This window comes from Hoplias malabaricus, chromosome 17, assembly GCF_029633855.1.
Source record: "Hoplias malabaricus isolate fHopMal1 chromosome 17, fHopMal1.hap1, whole genome shotgun sequence".
Classification (NCBI taxonomy): Eukaryota; Metazoa; Chordata; class Actinopteri; order Characiformes; family Erythrinidae; genus Hoplias; species Hoplias malabaricus.
Genome location: NC_089816.1, coordinates 16,363,426 through 16,390,573, shown reverse-complemented (window position 1 = coordinate 16,390,573; position 27,148 = coordinate 16,363,426). Strand labels below are relative to the sequence as shown.

General features: G+C 41.4%; 1 protein-coding gene across 1 annotated transcript; it reads right to left on the bottom strand.

Moving 5' to 3' along the window:
* Nucleotides 1-6,217: 6,217 nt before the first annotated feature.
* parvaa (parvin, alpha a) lies at nt 6,218-27,087 on the bottom strand. The gene is made up of 13 exons (XM_066649772.1): nt 26,811-27,087; nt 19,469-19,558; nt 19,097-19,167; nt 18,903-19,005; nt 18,392-18,532; nt 17,137-17,252; nt 16,975-17,033; nt 15,532-15,551; nt 15,363-15,424; nt 15,207-15,275; nt 14,322-14,423; nt 10,969-11,041; nt 6,218-9,239 (listed from the first exon to the last, which is right to left on the bottom strand). The coding sequence occupies exons 1-13, from the start codon at nt 26,944-26,946 to the stop codon at nt 9,163-9,165; spliced, it is 1,119 nt and encodes a 372-aa protein (XP_066505869.1). The 5' UTR covers nt 26,947-27,087; the 3' UTR covers nt 6,218-9,162.
* Nucleotides 27,088-27,148: the final 61 nt, after the last annotated feature.

The window sequence follows — 27,148 nt, the reverse complement described above, 5'->3', positions numbered from 1 at the left end:
AAAACTCAGACATATCGTTTACAGCAAATATGAAATAGTAATTTCCCTGCTCAGGTAAACACAACAACCTACACCAACTCTAGATATATTCTATAGCACACAACCTATATACATTAATATCAGTCTCATAACCACATGGATATGTTTATGATTATGTCAGAGCTGTGTTATAAAGTCTCGAAGCTTTCAGGAAAAAGAGTGGCAGCATGAGGTCAAGCAAGTGATGTTTCTGAAAAAGACATAGAAAAAAAGTACAAACAAAAATCAAGGAAACTTTAAATCCAACAAGCCATCAGGTGTTTAAACCTAAATCAGTGTTCTCAGGTTCCAGTCCTGCGGGGTTTAGTGAGGGCTTGACCTGATTCAGCTCAGCAGTTAATTATCAGGCTGAATCAGGCGTTTAAGCCTCCTCTAAAACAACTATTACTTCTTATAAACATGACTGGAAAAGCCAATCAGATTTAGAGAAATGACTTTTTTGGTATGATAGTTGTACTTTGGAAAATAAAGACTCTGAAGCCATTTTTTTCTACATCTGATTGGCTTTTCTAGTCGTTGATTGTTGATTTCAGGCCGATTTGGAAAAGCACACAAGGACACAGCTCAGGTGGGTATGAATGGAGATTCATGGGGTGGAAAATACTGGAAAATAACAGTAATCATGTGTTGTGGATTATATTGCACTGGGACATGAAGACTTGTTCAGGATATGAAAAAGGAAACCATAGTAACCAAAACCTTAACAGAGTTTGTAGCAGGCTAGTGGTAGTTTTTATAACACTATGGAAAAAAAAACTATCATATCCATTCAGTTCTGAGGTTAAAGTAAAGAAGGGGGCATCCCAGAGTCTTACGAACATTTAGTGTCTTTTTTCATCCTGTGGTTTTTGATTATAACTAACATGCTTTGTAAATATATATGAACTTATGTGCAATAAATAACATTTTCAGTAGTACCTTAGTCTAGATGCTATACATGCCTCACACTCTACTATAGTAATATAGCTTTCTCATTCCCTTTGAAAGCACACACACACACACACCCTCCTGCCCTGCTTTGCTTTCAGAATTAGTAGGCAATAATCCTCCCATGTGATGCAATTAATTCTCCTCCAACAACAGGGAATTTACGGCTAATGGGGGGATTTTGGTATCTTTCCTAAAGGGCAAATGGAATCTTTCGTGAATGATTTCCCCCCTGTGGTCAGAGGGGACCAGGTCTAAGAGGAGAAAGATGAGAGTAAACAGGATCACAGAGGATGATACAGCAATGCATGGCATTAAAATGCTTTCAAGTAACTGTCGATGGCGCCTCTGGGAGACAAAAATCCGTTTTAGTCCAGCAGTGAGTAATAAGGGATCTGTGGATGCTTTTCTTTCCCAGCACTTAAATACATTTACATTTTACGTTCTTTCCATTGAGGGAAAAAATGGTAATTTCTTAAGGGTTCTTTAGTAAAGGTGATTTCAGATATAGATGGAGCTCTACATGGCTCAACCTTTCTTCTCAATGTCTCAGAACCTGCTGAATGTACAACCCCTGGTGACAATAATAGAATCAGTAGAATAATAAGATGTTTATCCAGCTTTCTAACTTACTATAAAAGAAACAAAGCAGAGATAGGCCACAAAACACATTTAACACCTCAAATGTTTCTTCAATGTTAAGGACAAAAGTTTGGAATTAACAAGAAGAAACATATTTAGTTGTGTGTTACTCCTGTTGAGGTGTGAATTATCCAAGGCATGGACTTTACTAATAAAATTTTATAAAAAATAAAATGTATTAATAAAAAGAAATATTCTAAATCAAGCTGGTTCCAGTTTTGTGAAATGGAAGTTGAGACATCAGCTTCACAGAAAACCGGAGCACCCGGAGGAAACCCACGCAGACACAGGCAGAACACATCACACTTCTCACAGACAGTCACCCGGAGGAAACCCACGCAGACACAGGGAGAACACACCACACTCCTCACAGACAGTCACCCGGAGCGGGAATTGAACCCACAACCTCCAGGCCCCTGGAGCTGTGTGACTGCGACACCTACCTGCTGCACCGCCATCTCACCTGTTATTCATTAATTCATTCATTATCTGTAAGCGCTTATCCAGTTCAGGGTCGCGGTGGGTGAAATGGAAGTTGAGACATCAGCTTCACAGAAAACCGGAGCACCCGGAGGAAACCCACGCAGACACAGGGAGAACACATCACACTACTCACAGACAGTCACCCGGAGGAAACCCACGCAGACACAAGGAGAACACACCACACTCCTCACAGACAGTCACCCGGAGCGGGAATTGAACCCACAACCTCCAGGCCCCTGGAGCTGTGTGACTGCGACACCTACATGCTGCACCGCCATCTCACCTGTTATTCATTAATTCATTCATTACCTGTAAGCGTTTATCCAGTTCAGGGTCACGGTGGGTCCAGAGCCTACCTGGAATCATTGGGCGCAAGGCGGGAATACACCCTGGAGGGGGCGACAGTCCTTCACAGGGCAACACAGACACGACACACACACACATTCACTCACACCTACGGACACTTTTGAGTCGCCAATCCACCTACCAACGTGTTTTTTTTTTTTTTTTTGGATTGTGGAAGGAAACCCACGCAGACACGGGGAGAACACACCACACTCCTCACAGACAGTCACCCGGAACGGGAACCAAACCCACAACCTCCAGGCCCCTGGAGCTGTGTGACTGCGACACTACCTGCTGCGCCACCGTGCCGCCCCATCTCACCTGTGATTTATATCATATTTCATAAATGAGTGGGGCAGTCCATCAGTCCCTGGACAGGGCCCCAGAACATCATTCATTCATCCATTCACTCACACACACATTCAAATGTGAATCAGAATGTTTATATATATAAGCAGACTCTGATACAATTTTAACTGAAATTAAACCGCAGAAGGGTTTGAGAAGGGAACACCCTGATTTCTTTACAGAACACCTCCTTAAAAAACATTATGATCATTATTTGCAGTGTTTGCTAACTAAATGGATAAATCTCTGCAGTAGTAAAAATAGACTTGCACCCACCAACAGTGTCTGTGTGTGTGTGCTCTCAAGCTTGTTTAACAGTGGTATTAACAGTGGGAGTGCATAGTACTGTGAAAAGCCCAGAAAAAAAAAAAAAAAATCAATAGTGCTGCTTTCAGTGCCTCAGTGAGGCGGGACAGAGGTGTGTAATTAAATGCTCATCTAATTGGCTCCGAAGAATGAACAACAAAACAACTTGTTAACTTGTTAACTGAGCTTTCCTCAAGAAGAGCCATTTGTTCGATGTTGATCACACATTCGGAAGGAGGTATGTAACAAAAGACACAAAGCAAAGTGAGAAAACCCCTTTCATGAGGATGTTTTTGTCCAAAAATGTGCGTGTGAAATGTAATGATGAACAGAATCTAACAGAAACAGTCCATGTTGGAACCATATGGAAACCATTAGTGAGTGTGAAAGAAGAAATAGCACAAGGATCGGCTTCATTCATTCAGCTGGCTCATGTTAGTAGCAACAGAGCTGCACTGTATATATTTTGGCAAATTGTTCGTGCAATATTTCGCTTAATATGCAACTGAGTTCTTTAATATATCACCTGTATTTTCATCAGTTCTGAGGTTTTCAGTCTGTAGGCCATGCCTCTGTGGGGCATGAAGGAATTGCAGTGTTGTGGGTGTGTGAGAGGTGAGACTACATAAAACTAAATGTTTAAATGACCCCCTGCATTTTTTTATCTTTAATTTTATTTTATTAACTTCATAGAGCATCACACTCTCACAGACACTTTAGAGTCTCCAATCCACCTACCAATGTGTGTTTTTGGAGCGTGGGAGGAAACCGAAGCACCCGGAGGAAACCCACGCGGACACAGGTAGGACACACCACACCCCTCACAGACAGTTACCCAGAGGAAACCCATGCGGACACAGAGAGAACGCACCACACTCGTCACAGACAGTCACCCGGAGGAATCCTACACACAGACACAGGGAGAACACACCACACTCCTCACAGACAAGTCACCTGGAGGAAACCCACGCGGACACAGGGAGAACACACCACACAGAGAAGTGCAATGTCAGGAATCACTGTTTCTCTGCCAAAAATGATAGACAAAAGACTCATTACTGTCTATTATGTGGATTATTAAGAAATACAACAACCAAGAACCGTTGTAACTGACAGGTGTCCCCAAACTTTGTCTCGCATAGAACAGAGACAAGATCCCAAATGCAGTGCTCCTCAGTGTCATCACAATATGATCATCTGTTCTAATCCCCCAGTCTTAGCTCGCAGCCTCAGAGGAGCAGGTTTCAAGGGAGGGGTGAAAGAGCAGTAAGTAGAGCAGATATCTTTACTGTCTGTACAGGCCGTGTTTGATGTTATGGATGAGCTTCTCTCACCCTTCTGATGTTCACTCAAAAAGAAAAAATCCACTAACTGCAGGTGGGGGTTCAGGCTGGTCATGTGACCATCTGGGAAGAGCTGCTGCTGCTTGAGAGAAGCTTTTATTCCCCTCTCTCCACCTCCTCCAGGGGCTTACGCTCCCAACTCTTACAAGACAAAGCTGAGAGTACGAGGTGGAGTGATCACTCATACAATGGCCAGCAGGACATGACGGGAGAAAAGGGGAAAAAAGAAAACCAAACAAACGAATGAACAAGTTTTCGTAAATTTCGCACCTGGAAGGATGACTCAAAAGCGTTTACTCCCCAAAACTCTGCTGATAATGGCCAGAACACAGACGTTATACATTGTAATGAACTACGGCACCTTTCAGCTTTGTCTCCAAAGACGTCACGCAGAAAGACAGTTCCAGTTCGGTCAATCCTGCAATTCTGCCTCATTGTGTACTCGATTGTATCTCCACTATGGTGAAGAAAAGAACAAATTAAATCAGACGGATGGATTTTGACAGTTTTCAATGAAACGCAGATCCACCCTGTCAACCAAAGAAAGCAAAGTGTATTTCAAGAAGCAAATGGAGACATTTCAATCTGTCCATCGCCTTTTTAGTGTTTCATATTTCACATTGCGTCTGCCAGTCAGAATCACTCTCCAACGAGCTCCATAAAACTAAATGTCAGCGTTCACAATGCACAGTGTAATGACGGCTTAAATCACAAAGTAATGCATTGTTTTCCGCAGGCGTGTTCATGACCACATGACGATGATGTAAAATTCAAATGTTACACATCTTACACAACAGTGAAACGCTGAATGCACACAAAACCAAAAGCAAACTAATTTGACTTCGTAGGAAGGTTTTCTTTTAGAGTTTTTCCAATGCTGCTCCAAGTTCACCAAAATACAGTGTTTCCAGAGGTCAGTGGAAGCCTCCTCCAAAGAGCCATTTCTGTCATTGTAAGGTGTCCCCAAAGTCCACACAGCCTTCGGGCCATCAATTAAACCTTTAAAATCCTGTCTCTGTTCATTAAACTGACAGATTTTGAAGTTACAGGAGTTACCCTAATGTCTTAATATGGCTTTGATGATGTATCTCTAAACCGTCAACATTATTCACCGTTTGCTGGTCTGTTAGCTTTAAAGCCCCACCCTGCAAACCGACGTTGTTGGTTTTTTAGTTTATTGACTAATGAAACCCTGAATGTGTTTCTGAGACTCTTTGGTACACTGCAGCTGTGGAGCAGCGAAATGGCATTTTCTCAAGTGATGGAGCTCCATCCTAAATCTTTTGGAGGAACTGGAATGACATTTTTGATCCAGAATTGATTGTTCAGCACCAATACTTCAGCATCTGTGGCTACCTACGTTTAAAAGTGATAGCAAATGACAGTGAACAGAATTCAGGGTTATTTCACGGTTAAATTACTTGGACGTTCCACTCGTTGCCCTCTTAAAGAAACTGGTCGTTTTAAAATGTGCCAACCAGTCTGCAATGAAATAAATCTGTTGAGGAGCATTTAGCATAATTTGATTTGTTTAAGGTCAGTACTGGCTTTGACACATGAACAGAGAACGTTCAAACCAACAGTAACCATCTGCCCTCGGCTATAAATGGTACTCACTCAGCTCAAACCCAACTTTGCTCCAAAACAAAGTACTTAAGAACAATGCAGTCCAGCCCTGAGGAAGAGAAGAGAAAAAGAAATGAGAAACATCATCGCAGGCAGATGATTCAGTGGAGTTTATTGAGGTCTGAGACCTTGTGTGTAAGAGGACAGATGGAATTGATTTCTACATTGCTACATAGCTGCGCTTATACAAGCATCTCCCAGTAGCTCACTTCTTTAAAATGTAACTACAATCATATTCGAATGTCAAGCAAGGTTAATGTGGAGTTTGAGCATCATTGTTATTTAAAATACATCAGCCGTTATTAAAGAATGCTTCAAGGTTCTTTACGAGTTATTCCTTGCTCCACGCATGGTTTGAATTCCAAACTTCTTACAGTAAGTAAATCTTGAAAATGCCACTTAAATATAAGGAAGCAGACACGTTAGTCAGGTTACACTCCCAGGTCTGTGTTGTACAGTCAAACAGCGCAGAAAACTATGGACCATCATTTCCTGAGGTCAGTAGTGAAAGGGTCGGACACTCCTTGTGTTGATTATTAAAGTCAAAATAAGTAAACACATATACTAAAGGTAATAAAACCGGAATTATTACAATAGCTTTGTCTATGCTAGGTTCATGTTGAGTTTATATTAAATAGACACCCATATATATCCATACACTTAAAAACGTACATTTTATATTCATTCATTCATTTCCTGTAAGTGCTTATCCAGTTCAGGGTCGCGGTGGGCCCAGAGCCTACCTAGAATCATTGGGCGCAAGGCAGGAATACACTCTGGAGGGAGTGCCAGTTCGAACTCCTCACAGACAGTCACCCGGAGAAAACCCACACAGACACAGGGAGAACACACCACACTCCTCACAGTCAATCACCCGGAGGAAACCACGCAGACACAGGGAGAACACACCACACTCCTCACAAACAGTCACCCGGAGGAAACCCACGCAGACACAGGGAGAACACACCACACTCCTCAGTCAGTCACCCGGAGGAAACCCACGCGGACACAGGGAGAACACACCACACTCCTCACAGACCGTCACCCGGAGGAAACCCACGCGGACACAGGGAGAACACACCACACTCCTCACAGACAGTCACCCGGAGCAGGACTCGAACCCACAACCTCCAGGTCCCTGGAGCTGTGTGACTGCGACACTTACATTTTATATTAAATTATACAAATATACTGTTCATTAAAATGTGCAGGAGGGTGTTCTACATAGAAACGGAATGCTCAGTTTCACTCAGAAAAATGTTTCATGTATTGTCCCTCACATGGTTATTTCTCAAATTACAGGAAGGCAAAACCTTATTAAATTTAATATCTTACATAGTGCAGTTCTGATATGAACTGTAGGCGATATAAGGGTCTGAGATTTATCTTGTGATCTGGCAATGCTGACATTAATATTCAGAAAATGTAGAAATTTGGTGTAAATCTATTTGTATTACATTTTACAGAGAAATCTAAAGTGTATTTCTGTAGATTTAAATATGCAGATATTTAAGTTTTACCACTGTACTCAGATTACAATAAATCTCAACAGATCACTGCACATCCCTAATGATACTCTAAAAAGGCCATTTTTAATGAAATCTTTTAGTTTCATCAGGAAAGTTCAGGCAAATATGGAGGGAATATAATTATTTAAGAGGGGGAACTTTAAATAAATATTGTCTCCAGGACCACCCCATAATAAAAAATACTGATGTAATGGCATGTGTTTAATCAATTCAACTAAATTTCAGGCACTTTGGAATTCATTAAGAACACAGTCTACAGTCAAGCAATTCCACAAGTGAAGCTACAGCTGTGGGAATATGTTTTGAATCCATACACTTACAGATTTACTCTGAGCAAGCATGCACACACAGGGCTGCACAATATACTGCTGGTAATCATTATCATGATGCAAATGAACCAATCACTGTTTTCGACTCTGTGCTGTGAGTATCCTAATCAATCACGGCTCCAGCTGAGGTTCTTTATGTGTTTTGAATAAATGTATATAATGCAACAACAGTAAAATTACTTTGGTTCAAATAAAACAAACCAATTATTAAACATGTCACACATCATTTAAAGCTGTACTTTGTAACACTGGGATTTGAAGACCTCTCTGGTGGAAATGTGCAATTTTTTTAACATCATTTCTGCTTCAGATGCCTTCCCCGTATGGATCTAAGGGTTGTGTGTGTGTGTTTTTCAAAAGGACAACTTGGGAAGAAAATGTTTTCCTAAAGAGGTATCAAAATGATCTATTTTCATTAGGTCTTCACCACTATAGTGAGTTTTTGCATTTGGACCCATCCAAAACTCACATATTCAGGCAGCTCAGCAGCACAGACTTATTGTGTTATTATTTCTCTTAATTTGGTAATTCTGCTAGGTTTCATTTTAATATTTCAATAAAAAGAATATCCATTTAAAATATTTTACATTATGAAATATTTTATATCATAACCATACAAAGTAATATAACTCCACAAAAATATGTTATGTGTATCATACAGCGCACACACACACACAGTGTAGTAAAGCTTTTTGTAGTAATATCCAAAACCGCACTACTCTGTAGTAAAGCCCAGCAGGAACATTAAAGGAGAACTACTGTATAATTAAATCATTATGATTTAAACAATGTTATTCAGAGTGGTCTGCTGTAAAATGCTATATATTCAGAAGAGAAACCCGGAGTCAGGACTTCTCACAGTAGACATCTTAAGAGCTTAATGCCTCTAAAAACGTAATTACAAGAAGCTTCCTGGAGGAAGAGGTGCCCAAAGATTTTTCAGGTTCCTGAATATTTTACAGTGATCAAATTTACATATAACATCAAATACACGTTTAATTTACACTAGATGTTTTGAAAAGTAAATAACGTGGTTATAATTGAAGATGTCATGAACCGTGCCTCCTATCTGCACCACAGTTTACAAAATAAAATCAGATATTCAGTGTAGAGTAACTCAAAACACTCTGAATTACATTATTGTGATCTCAACACAATCGTTTGGAAATAGTGGTGGAATTCCCCTTTAATCCATGGGTTTAGGAAAGTGGTCAGTGGTCCCAGTAGTGTCTGTTCACCTCCTCTTCAATCCACATGCCTGTATTTGGTGAAGAGGTTGTAGAGAACGCGAAGGGTCGATTTCAGGTCACAGTTGACAATATCTGAAAGAAGAAAGACAGACCATAAATTAACGTGATGCTGATAATTTAACACGGGGCGGCACGGTGGCGCAGCAGGTAGTGTCGCAGTCACACAGCTCCAGGGACCTAGAGGTTGTGGGTTCGATTCCCGCTCTGGGGGATTGTCTGTGAGGAGTGTGGTGTGTTCTCCCTGTGTCTGCGTGGGTTTCCTCCGGGTGACTGTCTGTGAGGAGTGTGGTGTGTTCTCCCTGTGTCTGCTTGGGTTTCCTCTGAGTGACTGTCTGTGAGGAGTGTGGTGTGTTCTCCCAGTGTCTGCGTGGGTTTCCTCTGAGTGACTGTCTGTGAGGAGTGTGGTGTGTTCTCCCAGTGTCTGCGTGGGTTTCCTCCGGGTGCTCCGATTTCCTCCCACAGTCCAAAAACACACGTTGTTAGGTGGATTGGCGACTCAAAAGTGTCCATAGGTGTGAGTGTGTGTGTTGCCCTGTGAAGGACTGGTGCCCCCTCCAGGGTGTATTCCTGCCTTGCGCCCAATGATCCCAGATTCAGATCCAGGCTCTGGACCCACCGCGACCCTGAATTGGATAAGCGCTTACAGATAATGAATGAATGAATGATAATTTAACACATTCCACAAGTTTAAAAAACGCATAAGGTTTATAGGAAGAGCACACACTTCACCAATGGACTGGGAAATGCTCGGTGCACTTTGCTTCAGCAGCATTGGCAGCATTTACAGAATCAGCACAATATGAGCTGCTGTACGTTAGGTTCCATTTTAAAACCTACAAAGAAAAGCAAATCTAACAGAATAAACATCACTCTTATCTACAGAAAGTTCTATTCATTCCTGAATACACGCATGTGCATATGCTCAAACATTCTTGTACACAAGGACAAAATATAGCTGTCTGCACAAACCAAAGGCAACTAATTTTTTTTAAACAAACCGTTGAGAGAGAAAAAAATTCGTCATAAAAGCATTTAGTATAATAAACCATGAGATGAAAAGCATTCCAGAGAAATTCTACACACAAACAACACTGGAGGCCTGTGTCGGTAAGACTTACTCTGGTAACTGTGATGAAAAAGCAGTGTTTGACTAAACGAGCAGACGACAAGGATCCTTTGTAAGTCACACTTGATAAGAGGAAGGAATAAATAATAGATAAGAAAATAACTAAAAGAGTTTTTAGTGTCATCAGTGGCTGTTACCACGGTAACTTGGTTAACCATCAAAGAAAACGAAAAGGAAGAGACTCATTCATTGCACTACATCGCTTCCTCCTTCATTGTTTTTGTAGTGTCGTAACCTTATAGCTTAATTGAATGTGAGTGTGTACGCAGTGGCACAGCGCTGTCAGAGCCGGTCCCTTTAGTGCTCTGTGGGATCAAATCAATCACTGAGTGCTATTACAGCAAAGCCAAGGCACGGCTGCTTTTATCATTAAGTTAGTTCCACTACAGCAGGCACAAATTTGTTTTAAAGAGACGCCATTTTCCAATTTGGCCATTTCAGTAAAACTGCCTTTTACCAACAGCACATTTTAAGCATAAACTGAATAAAAATTCAAACTAAGTGCGGAAATGTTGAAAGGGTGTGTTAAGAACGTCTTGAACGTAATTCAGAAATTATTAATAATTATAACCACAAAACAGTGTAATTGTTACGAAGAACTGAAAAGCATTTGTGGAGTGTGAGATACGAGCCAACTCCATGCTGAGCATCTAAATATAACAGGAAAATATTTACCTTCTGGTCTGGGTTTTGGCCTATCTAAGCCACCGTCCTGCATCAGCTCGAAGGCAAAAGACACATTATGGACCTGCAGCAGAGAGACATCGTTATATAGAAAGGGGCCATACTGGGGATTCCTGGGTTCACTATAAGTTTACTCCAAACTGAGTCCACAAACACTCCCAGAAAAGAATATATGCACAGGTACATTATTGCCACTAAAATGTACAGACAGTGTAAATGTACCTTTAAAAATATACAACAGTGGTTTTAGGGTCCAGTTGTGTTCCCGACTGGATAGTTACATAACATTCACATAACATGGGGAAAATTTGTAAGATTTTCTGTGTGAAATATAATAATAAAATAAAAGTCCTGGAGATAAAATGGGTGTATGAAATCAACACAAATTAAAAGTCTACAAATTATTATAGTATAATAATAATAATAATAATTATGTTTCCTGAATTAAAAAGGTACTGAAATGTACCCTTGAGGGTACCACCACAGTCACAGTTTTTTCTGGCGGTGTATGGAAACCAAGCAGCAAAAACAGCCCATTTTGTATTTGACGTCACTGTTGATACTGGCCATTGATGTGGAAGGTTATGAGGAGGTTTGTTCTGCTGCCTTTCTTTAGCCATAACTGTAATAATTACTAATAAACAGTTAATTCCCATGACAATGTAATAAATGTTTTTACATTCTATTATAGTAGGTACTTGGAGACTAAGATAAGATAAAGATAAACTATCTTATTCAGATGTACATTATAGATTTCTCACTGTATACGGACTATAAAATGGAGGAAGCAATCATAGAAGTAACTACAGGAGGTCCTTGGGTTACGTCAGTCCCGAGTTATGATGTTTCGTGGTTACGACACATCTCCCATTTACTGTATAAAGCCTTGTTTCAGCTTAAGTGGTTTTGCGTCGTAAACGTCATAATGCGAACTTCGTGTTTGGTGTGGCTTGGGGCCGAGGAGGATAGGTGTTAGGATTGGATAAGTGCTTACAGTATGTTATTTACGCATGTACGTATGTTCCGACTTACACCGAAAATCAGTTTACGATACGACGTAGGAACGAATCAACGTCGTAAGTTGAGGACCCCCTGTATTAGGTCCTAACTGACATAGTGCCATGCAGCTGATAATCACAATATCACTTATTATGGTTTTATTAACACATAAATTGTAAGTTTTTTTTAACTAATAAATGGATGAATTATGAATATGCACATTAAAACATGTATATGATCCAGTGGCAGGAGATTAAAGGTACGTAACAGCCTTTAAATTAAAATGCATGAATTCATGATTAATGCCATCTACAGACATGATTTCCACCGTCAGTCTGAACAGAGTGAATAACAGGGCTTTGCAAAATGCTTAACTTGACTGTGAGATCATCCAGACCTGGATATCCCAATGTGGGCTGTGTGTCAGAAATTCATATCAATGCACACCACACTCTTTATTTCTGCTGTAAATACAAGCACGGCAGTTCTGAAAGATAGACAGTAAACAGCAGTGTGGTAAAGCTGGTGACTGAGCATAAGTATCAGGACAAACTCAAAGGGGGGGTGGGGGGGGGGTGGAGCAACGGGGTGCAGCTTTGCTAGCTATAGCACAAATGTGTGAGAGTGAGAAAGAGACAAAAGAGCGAGAGCCAGAGAAAGAGAAAGAGAGAGAGATTCCTTTAGGCCAAATGTTGACTGGTCCTCTACACTTGCTCCATTTTCTTGCAGCTTTCATTCTTTGTCTATTTGTGGTTTCCCTCACACACACATACTCTTTATAATGTTCTACTGCAGTCTTTCCCCCACCACTCTCTCCTCCATCTCTCTCTCTCTCTCTCTCTCTCTCCAGCTGAATGCTAATCTCTGTGTCACTTCTCCATTTCCTGTGTGTAGGCAGATTACAGCTGTAGCTGCTGCTACATGCCCAGTTGGCCCTGATGGACACGCTGGAGCTGACCCAGGCGGCCGGCTGCCTTTCTGCTGGGCCAGCTGACAGCAGCAGTCCCCCTCCAGGACCCTCAGCACTTTACATTATAATGGGTTAGAATACAGAATCTGTAAGAGTGAGCAGTTTTAAACAGTAGTAGCCCTTTAACACTGCCCTGAAACACACAAGCCTGCGCTTTCACTTTCATTTAACCTCCACGACTAAGTCTAAGGGTGGAAGGATTTCACTGTGCACTGTAAAAATGTTATTTAAAATACTGAAACTAAGAACTGTATCACTTATACACAACACTCTTTGTTCTAAAACTTTTTCAATCATTATCGCATTCGAACGACCGTTGGTGATTAAAATGTAAGCATCCGAACAAGCTGCAAGCGATATGCTCACTGTTGCTCATGATGCTTTGAATGCTGAGGGGCTTTTTCTCTTTCGAGTGCCAGTGGGGAGCATGTTAGATGGCTCTTACATTTTAAAGGAACAAGTGCCAATACACAGGGGTTGGACAATGAAAGTGAATTGGTATGTATGGTGTAGGGCCTCCTTTTGCGGCCAATACAGCGCCAATTCGTCTTGGGAATGACATATAGAAGTCCTGCACAGTGGTCAGAGGGATTTTAAGCCATTCTTCTTGCAGGATAGTGGCCAGGTCACTACGTGATGCTGGTGGAGGAAAACGTTTCCTCCAAAACCCCCCAAAGTGGCTCAATAATATTTAGATCTGGTGACTGTGCAGGCCATGGGAGATGTTCAACTTCACTTTCATGTTCATCAAACCAATCTTTCACCAGTCTTGCAGTGTGTATTGGTGCATTGTCATCCTGATACACGGCACCACCTTCAGGACACAATGTTTGAACCATTGGATGCACATGGTCTTACTGGTGCAATGTGCAATTAATGAAAATTGACCACCAGGCTGCTCCAATTTAGCCATGGAACCTCCCACACTAAAACGACAGGTGTTTCAGTTTCATTGTCTAACCCCTTTACATATAGTGCTCAGCCAGCATACAAGATATTTATGAAGTAAGATCACACCAATAGAGACAAAGAAGCTTAAATATAACACAGGACATTACATTTTGCTTCTTAAATTGTACCCTCAAAGACTAGAAATGCTCAGTAGCCTAATGCTCAGGGGACTACACTCACATTTAAATCAGTTGTGATGAGCATAACCAGATGCATTTACTTTTCATAGTGTGTATGAAAAGCATAAAGAGTAAAGTGGGTGGAATGAGGAGGGTGTTATGGATGCACCCGTGCTGTTATTTGAGCTAAAAGCTTTACACTTTAGAAGTCATTTATCTGGCCATTGAAAAAGTTGAAAGCTCATGAACTTCTGGAAGCACAAGGCTACACTAATCACTGCTGAATCTGCAAGTCCACAACCCACCTTTTGTTCAAAGTTTTCAGGAGTGAGGAAGAAATTGTAGAGAGGTATGAAGTACCCCTCCAAAAGTCCCATGAGAAGCACCAGGTACACACCATCTGCAAACTGAGGATGCACAGCAAACACAACACAATGGAATATAACACAAAATCTGCAACAACAACAAAAAAACAGCAATGGAGCTGACAATACTAATACAGTGTCTCTGAAGGCAACATTGGTTTGGTTACACTTTGGGCAAGTTAAAGGCTAAGCACCAGCTCTATGAAAGTGTCTAACAAATAAATACAGTGAAATTTAAGTTCCTAACTTGTGGTAATTGATAGTCAGAAAACATGTTATTTCTTACTAATTCAAGGAATAATGTTTAAAAGACCCTTGCCCCCCCCCCCCCCCCAACGAAAAGGTGTGTTGTTTTTGGCTGCAATAATTCAATGTACAGTGTGCACAATTGGCCCAAAGATCCCAAAATATCCAGAAAATTGACTAAATTTGTCAACTTTAAACGGGCACTTTGGAAAGGACCATCCGCTCAATCCCTTATCTGTAGTGCTCATTTCACTGGTGCTTTTGCAACAATATGGGCATGTAAGGAAACCAACGAATGTCAGTAACTAAAATAATTATTTTAAAAATGTATTAAAAATATTTATGGAGGTCCATTAAATGGTGCTTACCCTTTAAACAACAGTGATCAGGCACGTTAATCAACTTTAATATTAATTAGCCAAGTGGGTTATTCGCAGCTTTAATCCCAGAGGTTTATATTTCTTTACTAAGCCCAGCTAAGCAGATACAACAGACACTGTAGGTCATTTTACAGCTAAATTAGAGCAGATTTACCTAATTCACACCTTTTGTTTAAACCTCACCCACCCATATCAGTACCTGTGTCTCCAGTTCGGCCACTTCCAGATTCAGCTTATTCAGGTGTTTGTTGACGAAAGTGATAAGGGTCTGCACAGAGAAGAGTGTGGGCTTTCAGTTTGAGAAAATTGTATCGGTTTCAAATCATTAGCATAATAAAGGCAATTGTCTAATTACCTTCTTTACCACGCTGAGCTTGTCAGGGGCGTGGTCAAACAAAGTGTCAAATGCATCACGCTCTATAAGAAGAAAACAAAAGATTGTGGTAACAGCCAAATTAATGACCGGGATAACAGCTGGCTAATTAGTGAAAGCTGGGTAATTAGTAAACCCTCCTAACACTTACCATGCCTGCCAGATAAAGCCCTGTAAGAAAAACAGAGAGATGTGAGTATTCAATAAGGCTCAGTATCAATAAGTCACATGCATATAACACTTATACAGGTTGGACATGAATTAATAATATTATGCATTAAAATCAATCACTTCAACAGGTATTTATACACTTCACTATAATGTATACCTGCATATTATTGTACTAATAAATACCATATTTGACACTGATTACTACTTAACTACATTGGTAGAAGTGATGCATCTAATGGAACTGCTTGTAACTCACTCACATACATACATACGCATTCACACAATTAAGAACGTCTCCAAAAGAGGGTGCTATTCAGTACGTCATGTCAGATACGTTTTTTTATCTTTTCATCAGACTACTCCTTCAAACTAACAGTGTGTGTAAATGCAAATGAGTTCTGTAGCCAGTAAAACTGATCTCTGTGTGAGCCATAAAAGTGTGTGTGTGGGGCCAGGGTGTCAACCGCCCTTTCACTGGAATCACTCCAGTCAAGCAGCTGCTTGGGCAGCACGCAAACAAAGAGTGATAACAGACGCAGACACAAACACACCCACACACTCATACAACCCCCCCCCCCCCCACACACACACACACACACAAATGACCCCTCCAGCAGCCATGTGCCTTTTTTAATCACAAGTCCATCAGCAGAGTTTATACACGTGAGTCAGAGCTGCTTATGATTAGATTATGTTTCGCAACAAAGACTCAAAAGAACACCTGTAGTTGACCACTATCCTCAGAGGAACACCTGAGACATCAGAAACGTCAAGCAACATTTGATTATTCTTTTACATGTTACAATGTAATGACAAGATTATAGAGCACACCATATAACACATATATAAACATGTTTATCACAATAATGAATTTGAGCGTACAACTTAAATCATTTTGATTAACAATTTTTTGTCACGTTGTTCACTACAAGTCTGGGACAAACTGGCTGATATTCTATTGTGTACTCTAGATGTCGGCACCAAGAGGTGCACACAGCTAAAGCTCAAACAAACAAACACTACTCACTGCTGCCACCTAATGGTGCTATAGCACAAGTCAGAGGCTAGATATTTTGTAGTCTTTTTGCAGAACAGATGAAAGCATGACTAAATCACAATGACTATGTTGCACCATTAGCCTTAATTTTTTTAGCGAAATGCTTGGTAAAAGCTAAAAGTATGGAAAACCACTGCGATGAACTTAAATAAAGAAATACAACACATATAATAAAAAAAAGGTGATCTAACATGACAAGTCTACCCCGCAGAATGCTAGGCCAATTGGACTTTCTGGGACTCCCAACCTTGGGTGGATGAGGACTCACTGGGGGATTGAACATCTGACCTCCCAATGACTGGATCAAAACATGGACCACTATGCCATAACGTTACTGAAAGTTGAAATAGTACAGAGAGGACTTACTCAGTATTGCCTGTGATCTCCTCCTGAACCTGACGAGACTGCAGGATCCCCTCTCGTTTCTAACAAACAAATGAAAAATGATTATAACGTAACTGAATGAAAGTAAGAATAATGAGGTGTCAACTATTTTAGCACTGTAACCTGAGCCACACCATCACCTACCTGAACCACCACTACCTGAATGGACACATGATCGGGGAGACGGATTGGAGCTCTGAAGTGCTGAGAGATCGCCACCAGCAGATGGAGAATGGCCACCATGCTTTTAGCATGTATCGCTTTAGTAAAAAGTAGAATGATTTTTTTAAAAACAGTACATAAGGAAAATAGACATTCTGATTATATTCCTGAATATTGCATCCAATCCCACACTTGCTTTGCTACTTGTTCATAACTAGCAAAGTTGTTGATAAACAAACAAAGCCAAACAGCTTTATTCTAAAATGAATACTGAGAACAAGTGGATAAAGCTGTGGGTTTCACAAAAGCCTTAACAAATTCATTACTTTTATGGCTGTGCTATTTTTGGATAAATAAATACAGGAGGTCCTCGGGTTATGTCAGCCCCGAGTTAAGATGTTTCGGGGTTAGGACACATCTCCCATTTACCGTATAAAGCCTTGTTTCGACTTAAGTGGTTTTGCGTCGTAAGCGTTGTAACGCGAACTTCGTGTTTGGTGTGTGCGGCGTAAGAATACATGGTTACGCGGCTCGGGACCGAGGAGGATAGGTGTTAGGATAGGAAAAGTGCTTACAGTATGTTATTTACGTACAGTATGTACGTATGTTCCGACTTACACTGAAAATCGGTTTATGGCGCGACACAGAAATGGATCAACGTCGTAAGTTGAGGACCCCCTGTAATTACATTTATTCAAATGCATTACATTTTCAGAGCAGGTCCAGACTGTAGCACATCCAATTGTGTTAAAATGATCTACTTGAAAGCCCAAATCATACTAGGTGTTTTAGTGAAGCAACTGTTGAAATTCCAAACCCTCTACACTTGCAATGCTTAAAAAAAATTAAAATTTAAAGGCATTTGTTAGGACCTCAAACGAATGCTTTAAGCTTGGTATTAAGAGGATTGACAAATCACTTTCATTTAATACAAAATCAATTAAGCTTGTTAAAACGCTCGGACCCAAAACATTTCAACGGTAAGGGATCAACACAAAAGCTTTGAGTTGTCGGCTTCAGCCAACTGGAAAGACACAAAACCAATAGACTTGCCTGTGACACAAGTGAGTGTTTTTAGGCTTTGAAAAGCAAAGCTAAGATTTGTCAAAATAGTTTTAAACCTGTCTCACATTATTCATTTTGTCTCAAAACACAAAAGGAATATTCAAGCAATGAATGTCAGAAAACAGACTTCTCATTGTTAAAGGCAGATTTACAAAGATTTGAAAAGGCTTACAGTCCACGTTCCACTTGGTGTTCCTGGTGGGGACTTTCAGAGCATCGTTGATGCGGTCCAGAACCGTCTGAAGCTTCTGCTTTTGAGCAATCTCGGACTGTGTCACCTCCGCAACATTCAGCTTCTCACCCTCCAGCTTTTCTGAAGGGGCCGAAACAAACAGCGAAAAACAGAGACATGTCCGTAAGAGGAACATGACTGTATCAAGAATTATATCAAGAGGCTGTTAACCTCTACAAACCCATTTAAAACCAGATGGGACATGAACCAAAGACCCCAGCGCTAAGAGGCAAACATGCTAACCACCAAGTCACTGTGGTGCCCACAAATACTTTTTATATAAAAAGCAGAGTATTTTATTGTAGGTATATGAGCTGACAAGAGTGTCATCAACTGATCAAACAACTGTGTGAATTGTTACCGAAAAATTTAATACGTTAATACTGATGGTTAAAATAAGCCAAAGCCTGAATAAATGCACCAAGTCACACCCATTTGGTGTAACACTCACCAAAGAGTTTCTGCAGAACCTGTCCGTCGTACAGATCCTCCGCCAGATCCTTCACAATGATCCTCTCACCCACCAGCACGTCATTGATCCAGTCAATAAGCACCTGTATTAGGATGTTAAACATTAACTTAAGACACAGACTGAGATCTGTCAGGATGCGCTTAACAGCTTGTGTTGCAGCTTTGTATTCTAACCTTCATCAGTTCCTGCACTTTGGGGTTATTTTTGGAGTTGGGGTCCACCATGGTGCGGACTTCGTTTTCCTCTGTAAGAAGAGGCAAGAAGAAATTATAATATTATCTACAAAGACATTCTGTAAAACGACTACAGAAAATCAGTTCCATAAACACTGGGACCCTCAGTGATCAAAAAACTTCAGTGTATGAAAAAACACAGATAAAGCAGTGTCTTTGCCACAAAGCACCTTGTGGAGAAGTTCTAAATGTGAGCGAGTATGTGAATGAGTGAGTGAGTGTGTTCAAAGGCAGTTCCATGAGGTTGTTCAACCCGTCATAACACAGGGACAGGGCATTGCTACGTTAACTGTTTGTCTGAATGTTCAGTACCCAGCATGGTGTCCTCTGGATGCATCTCATACGGAGTGGGGCTTAGTGGCAGGTTTATGGCATTCATCCCCTCCTCCTGCAGCTCCGACACTAGGACAAACACAGGACCAAACACAGGAAATTAAAATTTCTGACATAAGACACACAGATCGAGGGGCCTGGATGTTGTGGACTCGATTCCCGCTCCGGGTGACTGTCTGTGAGGAGTGTGGTGTGTTCTCTGTCTGCGTGGGTTTCCTCCCACAGTCCAAAAACACACACTGGTAGATGGATTGGCGACTCAAAAAGTGTCTGTAGGTGTGAGTGAGTGAGTGAATGTGTGTGTTGCCCTGTGAAGGACTGGCGCGCCCTCCTGGGTGTATTCCTGCCTTGCGCCCAATGATCCCAGGTAGGCTCTGGACCCACCGCGACCCTGAACTGGATAAACGCTTACAAATAATGAATGAATGAATGAATGACATAAGACATTTCTAGTCATCCGTCTTTTTTTTTTTTTTTGCATTGAGAAATGTATAGACACAAAAAAAATGCTTTATTAAATCAACATTATACATTTTGTAGACAATTTAAAAATTGATCAATACATTAAACGTTGGCTCCATCATCAGAAGTTTGTAACAATTAGCAGTGTAACGTGTTCTCCTCCAAGCATGTTGAGCTTGAAGCCTTAATCACTGGTTGGAATTGGCTATTGAAATATATCCAAATAGAAACCAACTGATCAAATGTCAACACAGACCTATTTCCGAGAACTAACACTGGTTAAATAAAATAATTAATAATAATTAGAATATCATTAGAGTTTGTCATTCACAGCTTCTCATCCACAGCCAGGAACAGGAATAAAGACTGTGAGCCTTTCACTTCTGCCACCACCCAGCATGTACCACGGCACACCCTGCTATCTCCAACCACGCCTATAGAGGAGGGAACTCTTCCTGTGCAGGATTTCAAACCCCTCCTGCTGAGGACAACATCAGATCAATCAACACCCTTCTCTCAAGTCATCTCTCTCTCTCTCTCTCTCTCTCACTTTCTTACTCTCTCTCACACTCACCTGAAAACGCAAACTTCCAAAAGGCTTAACACACACTGCCAGCTCACTCTTCTGTAGATACTTATTAAAAAGATACATAGTGCCATTTCCGCAGCGCTAAGACCAGAGTAGCAATGACAGAGGCTCTTTTCAACCTATTACAAGTCAGTGAAGCATTACAGAGATTATGAAACTCATTTTAAAATGAAAAAATACTACCTAGTGTTCATTTAAATATGCTCCCTGTAAAAATGTTTCTAAAATTTTATTGAATGTAAATTTAAAAATTTTATATTCCAATTGGGTGGCACGGTGGTGCAGCAGGTAGTGTCGCAGTCACACAGTTCCAGGGACCTGGAGGTTGTGGGTTTGATTCCCGCTCCGGGTGACTGTCTGTGAGGAGTGTGGTGTGTTCTCCCTGTGTCTGCGTGGGTTTGCTCCAGGTAACTACCTGTGAGGAGTTGGTGTGTTCTCCCTGTGTCCGCGTTGGTTTCCTCCGGGTGACTGTCTGTGAGGAGTTTGGTGTGTTCTCCCTGTGTCTGCGTGGGTTTGCTCCAGGTAACTATCTGTGAGGAGTTGGTGTGTTCTCCCTGTGTCCGCGTGGGTTTCCTCCGGGTGACTGTCTGTGAGGAGTGTGGTGTGTTCTCCCTGTGTCTGCGTGGGTTTCCTCCGGGTGCTCCGGTTTCCTCCCACAGCCCAGAAACGCACGTTAGTAGGTAGATTGGTGACTCAAAAGTGTCTGTGAATGTGTGAGTGTGTGTTGCCTGTGAAGGACTGGCGCCCCCTCCAGGTGGACCCACTGCAACCCTGAACTGGATAAGGGTTACAGATAATGAATGAATGAATGATTATTATTATGCCAGTGGCATAAATATATAAATCACAATAATATACTTTATCACTAATATTTCTGAGCCAATATATCAACCACAAAAAATGGCTACTGTGAAAAGAATAATTATTACCTGCTAATAATATTTTGAATGTGAGTGTGTCGCCCTGTGAAAGACTGCCGCCCCCTCCAGGGTGTATTCCCACCTTGCGCCCAATGATTCCAGGTAGGCTCTGGACCCACCACGACCCTGAACTGGATAAGCGGTTACAGATAATGAATGAATGAATGAATGAATAATAATATTTTCAATTGTAAACTACCAACATGTGTTTTAGAAGGTGATAACCAAACCTACACAGACATTTACAGACATGAGAAGATGCTCTTATCCAGAGCATCATACAAAAGTGCTTAGTGTTCAGACAGAATGTGTTTCCTGTCTAGTACAAACAGGTTCAAGTCCAAACTCCTTTTGGACATAAGGAGAATACAGAAATACCGTACATAAAAGATTCATACACATGTTTATGACGTTGTTCAAAGGCGAATGACCCATTCATGCTCTAACCATTGCTGGTTTGGACAGGCTCCGCACAACACTAAAGAAAATGAAAGAGATTAGATTGGCATTAGTGATAAAGATACATTCACCACACTTTCTCTGGAAGAAGGGGGTATTCTCCTATGTCCTGAAAAAGCCTGTTCAACCACAGTAACAGAGAGAACATGCAGAGGTCATTTACATCACATTACATTGTGTGTTCTGTCCTTGATAACAAGCTCTGTTGCTAATGTGTATCATTACGGAGGAGTGGAAGTGAATGATAAAAGAGTTCCTACCTGGACAGAAAGCACCACACCCCATCCTTCTCCCTTTCTTTCAGCATCCTCCCCTTCTGCACAGACACACCCACTACCCACTGTAATCCTCACCCTCCCTCCGTCCATCCATCTCACTCTCTCATACACACTCACTCTCTCTCCTGTTTCTCTTACATTCCCCATCTCTCTCTCACACACACCTCTCATCCTTTTTTCCTTCTATTCACTCTCTCCCTGTCATCTCTCTCTCTCAAGCAGTCTCCCCTACTCTCTTCCCTGCTTCTTATACATTCACCATCTTGTTCTCTCACTCTCACACATCTCGTCCTCATTTTTCTCTTATAGTCACTCTGTCATCCCTCTCCCCCTCTCATCCCCACTTACATTTACACTCTCCCTCTCATCTCCTCCTTTTACCCTCAGCACTCTCTCTCTCAAACTGATGCATCTCTTCCCCTCACCCACATATTTCTCTCAGCACCCTCTTGATCCTCTCACATGAAAAGAATAGTTATCAGCAGATTGCTGCTCTATCTTCATTTACGTGTGATTGATCAGCAAAGAATTAATCTGATGACCATCCTGCTACATCTAGTAACATCCTCACACACAGCTGTTTTAAAAAAACACTGACCAGAGAGAGAGACAGAGACAGATAGAGAGAGAGAGAGAGAGAGAGAGAGAGCTAGGTTTTCAATTTTCTCCAGTCATTGATCACAAAGTAATCTGAAAAGAAGAGAACTCCAAATGCTGTATAAACCCAGAAGCATTCTCCCAAATAAACATTTCAAACTGGCTGCATCTGCATCATGCAGCTGAATATAAGAAATAGTGTCATTTTGTAGTCACGTTATACACATATTAAGAATTCTGGGTAAACGTTTGTCTCCTGAATGGGAGAAATTAATATCGACACCATCACGTTCTGTGACAAAAGAAAATGAATGGTTCAAACCCCAGTAACTTTGACCCTATGGACTGTTATTGGCAACATCACTGAACTCCCTCAAACAAAAAAGCAGGTTTTGTGGTAGTGTGGTTGGTGTTACAAACTACAGTGTGAGGAGCTGGTAATATGTAGCCGTGTTTAAAGGCTAAGCACCACTTAATTGACCTCCATGAATATTCCACATTATTTTAGTTACTGACATATACAAGTATGAATTAAAATGAAAATAGCTGCTTAATTTGCTTTAAAACTGACAATTTTCTTAAATTGACGGAAAAACCAGAGCTCGCTACGGAAATTCTTGAACGCAACCGTGACATCACTGGTGGACAACAGCTGAACAACGCTGCGGTAAAACACTGACAGTTATGACAGTATCTAGCTAAATAACCAATATTATTCATGACAATAGCCTAGCAATGAGCTAAACTCAAATTTAGAGGTACCGTTATTTTTGTAAATGTGATCGAAGTTGAACTCGAATTCATCCGACACTATAAACCTCCGTAATGCAGCTACGTAGCCGAGTATAATCTGAGCCACCGAGTTTAGCAAGTCAAGCTAACGTTAACTAACATCAACTAAAACAGGCGAAGTAAGTGTACTTACCCTGTTTACCTCCATGTTACAGAGGCTCTTGAACACCTTTTGTTGGTTTCCTTACATGCCCATATTGTTGGAAAAGCGCCAGTGAAATGAGCTACAGATAATGGAGTGAGCGGATGGTCCGTTCCAAAGTGCCCGTTTAAAGTTGACAAATTTAGTCCATTTTCTGGATATTTTGGGATCTTTGGGCCATTTGTGCACAGATGTCCCACTGTACATTGAATTATTGCAGCCAAAAACAACACACCTTTTCATCATTTTGTATTAAATTAAGTGCAACTTCTAGAGTTGTTGTCCACCATCTACGTCACAGGCAAGACACCTATTAGAGTTTCCGAACACCGTTTGGGGGAGGGACCAACAGTCTTTTAAACCTTATTCCTTGAATTAGTAAGAAATAACATGTTTTCTGAATATCAATAAACACAAGTTAGGAACGCAAATTCCACTATATTTATTTGTTTGACACTTTCATAGAGCTGCTGCTTAGCCTTTAAACTTAAAGCTTAAAAAAACAAACAAAAAAAAAGCATCCCTTGTTCAGTGTATGTTCTCAATAGTTTGGTGATCTAGAGTTGACCAATCCTTAAACTGTGAAATTGAACAAAACAATCAGTTTTGTGCGCACTGTCCAAGTCAGAACACACGGGATTAAACTAGTAATTCTGATTTTGTGATGCCTCTTCCGCAGAATTTAGACACTTTAGGATCGTCAGTTCTCCTCATCCGGGTCCCTCCAATCACAGTGACGGACCTGTGTTTACGTGAGAGCACAAAGACAAGGTTAAAGACTCAACGAGCACAGAGAAATAACACGCTGAGTGAAAACTGAGCACGGCTGTTTAGACAGGGGGAGAACGCTGCTCTGGGGTTTGATCCTTGTGGTATTTTCACCAAAACATGTCCCAGACATTCCATTAAGACCCAGAACTGTGTTCACTCGGGGTAAAAGACATAGACATCATTTCAACAAGCAACACTTGTAACATTATTCATAGTTTTTTTCCTGATAAATGACCCTGTAATTCAGAGAATCTAGTGACATAAGTCCATAAGAAAACACCATGACATACTACAGTCATGTAGTTGTACAGTTAGTTTCTGCCCTTCCTGGAGCAACAATCTTCCAAGGGTACTTCATGAGCTTTGTTCATTTGTAGAGAGCTGAGCTCAGTGCAGATTCATCACTGGCTCATAGAGTGTGTCTCTACCCTACATGGACTCACATGCTTCCTGCGCCTGCAGCTCACTCTACAGGACCTGAAGGAAGACTTCTCTCAGACAGGCTAATAAACAATAAGGTGCTGCTGCAGAAAAAAATGTTGTCGAAACTTGCTCAGCGTTCTTGCTCAACAGATTTATACCAGAGTGTGCTAACTGCTCTGAGTTAGTGAAGTCATTTTAGGTGTGGCTTCATAGCCAAGGTGACTAAAGTTATAATGCCTGCAGGATATATATTAGAGTACAACACATGAGCAGAACATTCACACACAATAAGTTATAGATATACTACAGGACTCCTGTGAGAATATGATCTGTTTAGACTGTTAGTATAGTTTACCACTGGAGTAGCCCTGGCCAGATTTGAGAAGTGGGCGTAGGTCTGACAGATTGGCAGTTAGACAAGCGTTTTAAACAGGTTTAGGGGAGTGAAGTAACAGCACTTTACCCTACCTCGACATCCTCAGGTTAAGTGCGGAAGTTGGAAGGCAGCCAACCCTGAACTAGTCCCTGGGCACCAAGGTGGCTGCCCACTACTCCAGCTAGGTGTATGTTCCAGGGTGTGTGTCATACGCAGAAACCAAATGTCATTATACTGCTGTACAAAGATTAAAGCATGGTTCACATTTCATAGAGCGAGTGAAGTGACCCCAAAATGTATCTGAAGATTAGCTGCATACCAGTGCGTGATGAAGACACTCTGAACATTCATTCATTATCTGTAACCGCTTATCCAGTTCAGGGTCGCGGTGGGTCCAGAGCCTACCTGGAATCATTGGGCAAAAGGCAGGAATACACCCTGGAGGGGGAGCCAGTCCTTCACAGGGCAACACACACTCACACATTCACTCACACGGACACTTGAATTGCCAATCCACCTACCAACGTGTGTTTTTGGACTGTGGGAGAAAACCGGAGCACCCGGAGGAAACCCACGCAGACACAGGGAGAACACACCACACTCCTCACAGACAGTCACCCGGAGGAAACCCACGCAGACACAGGGAGAACACACCACACTCCTCACAGACAGTCACCCGGAGGAAACCCAGGCAGACACAGGGAGAATGCAACACACTCCTCACAGACAGTCACCCGGAGGAAACCCACGCAGACACAAGGAGAACACACCACACTCCTCACAGTCAGTCACCCGGAGCAACACTCTGAACAACTTCTATTTATTAGAATTACACATTTCTCTCTCTCTCTCTCTAATGCAGTTTGAAGGCCCAGCCAAACAAGATGATGAGACAGGTTCCTTAGGTTTATGGAATTTGCCTATTTAAGACACTGATAGGAACATTGCAGCTTCAAATTGGGGGGTCGTCTTTCAATACATTTCTCCACATATTAAAGTAAAATGCTGTAGAAATGGACTTTCTGGCAGCCACTGCAAGCATTTTAGATGACTTTCAGTTACACTGAGACAGCAGAGTTTTACAGAGATAAAATACATTGGTCGTACAGTTCTATAGAAATCTGTACCTTACAGAACTGTAATGGTGGTCTCTGTAAACATTCAGGAACACAGTGGTCTTTTGTCCACTCTCCTACACATCACCCTTGTTCAGTTCGAGAAGAAGCTCATGTTAACAGAGTATGGAGAGCATAAAAAAACCCTCCATGCTAATAATGCTAAAACACTTCACACCTCCTCATGAAGCTGAATTTGGCCCCTTTTCAGCTATTGGCCATTCCACATTAAACAGTTCAGCATTTGTTTTACGGCAGCGCCATTTAAGGTGGAATGGAAAGTTCGAAGAGCCAAACTTCTGCTTGGTTTTAGTGCTAAAAAATGCACTACCTGTGGACACCTTTAATGTCCACACATCCCCCAAACTCAAAGCCCGTTTTAAAGCACTGTCCTCACCTTCTTTTGCTTTTTTCCTTCTCGCCAAAGTCCCACCAAGTTTTCCGAGGAAAGAATCATCTTTCTTTCTGAAGGACGGAGAGATGGGAGTCGGAGACTTGGGCGAAGAAGGAGACTTTTGAGGGGAAGACGCCATTACTTAAGAATACAGATTTTAATACACAAAGAAACCGAGTGAAATGGAGCTATAGCTCTCCTCTTCTCCCTGAAATATTTTACAATCCCAGGAACGGAAACAGAATTCCTGAAATTAGTTCCGCCCTGAACATGAAGTTTCCTGAGTTAAGAATTTTCTTTTCTCCACCTATATTCAGACAAGCCCCGCCCTCTCGATTGGG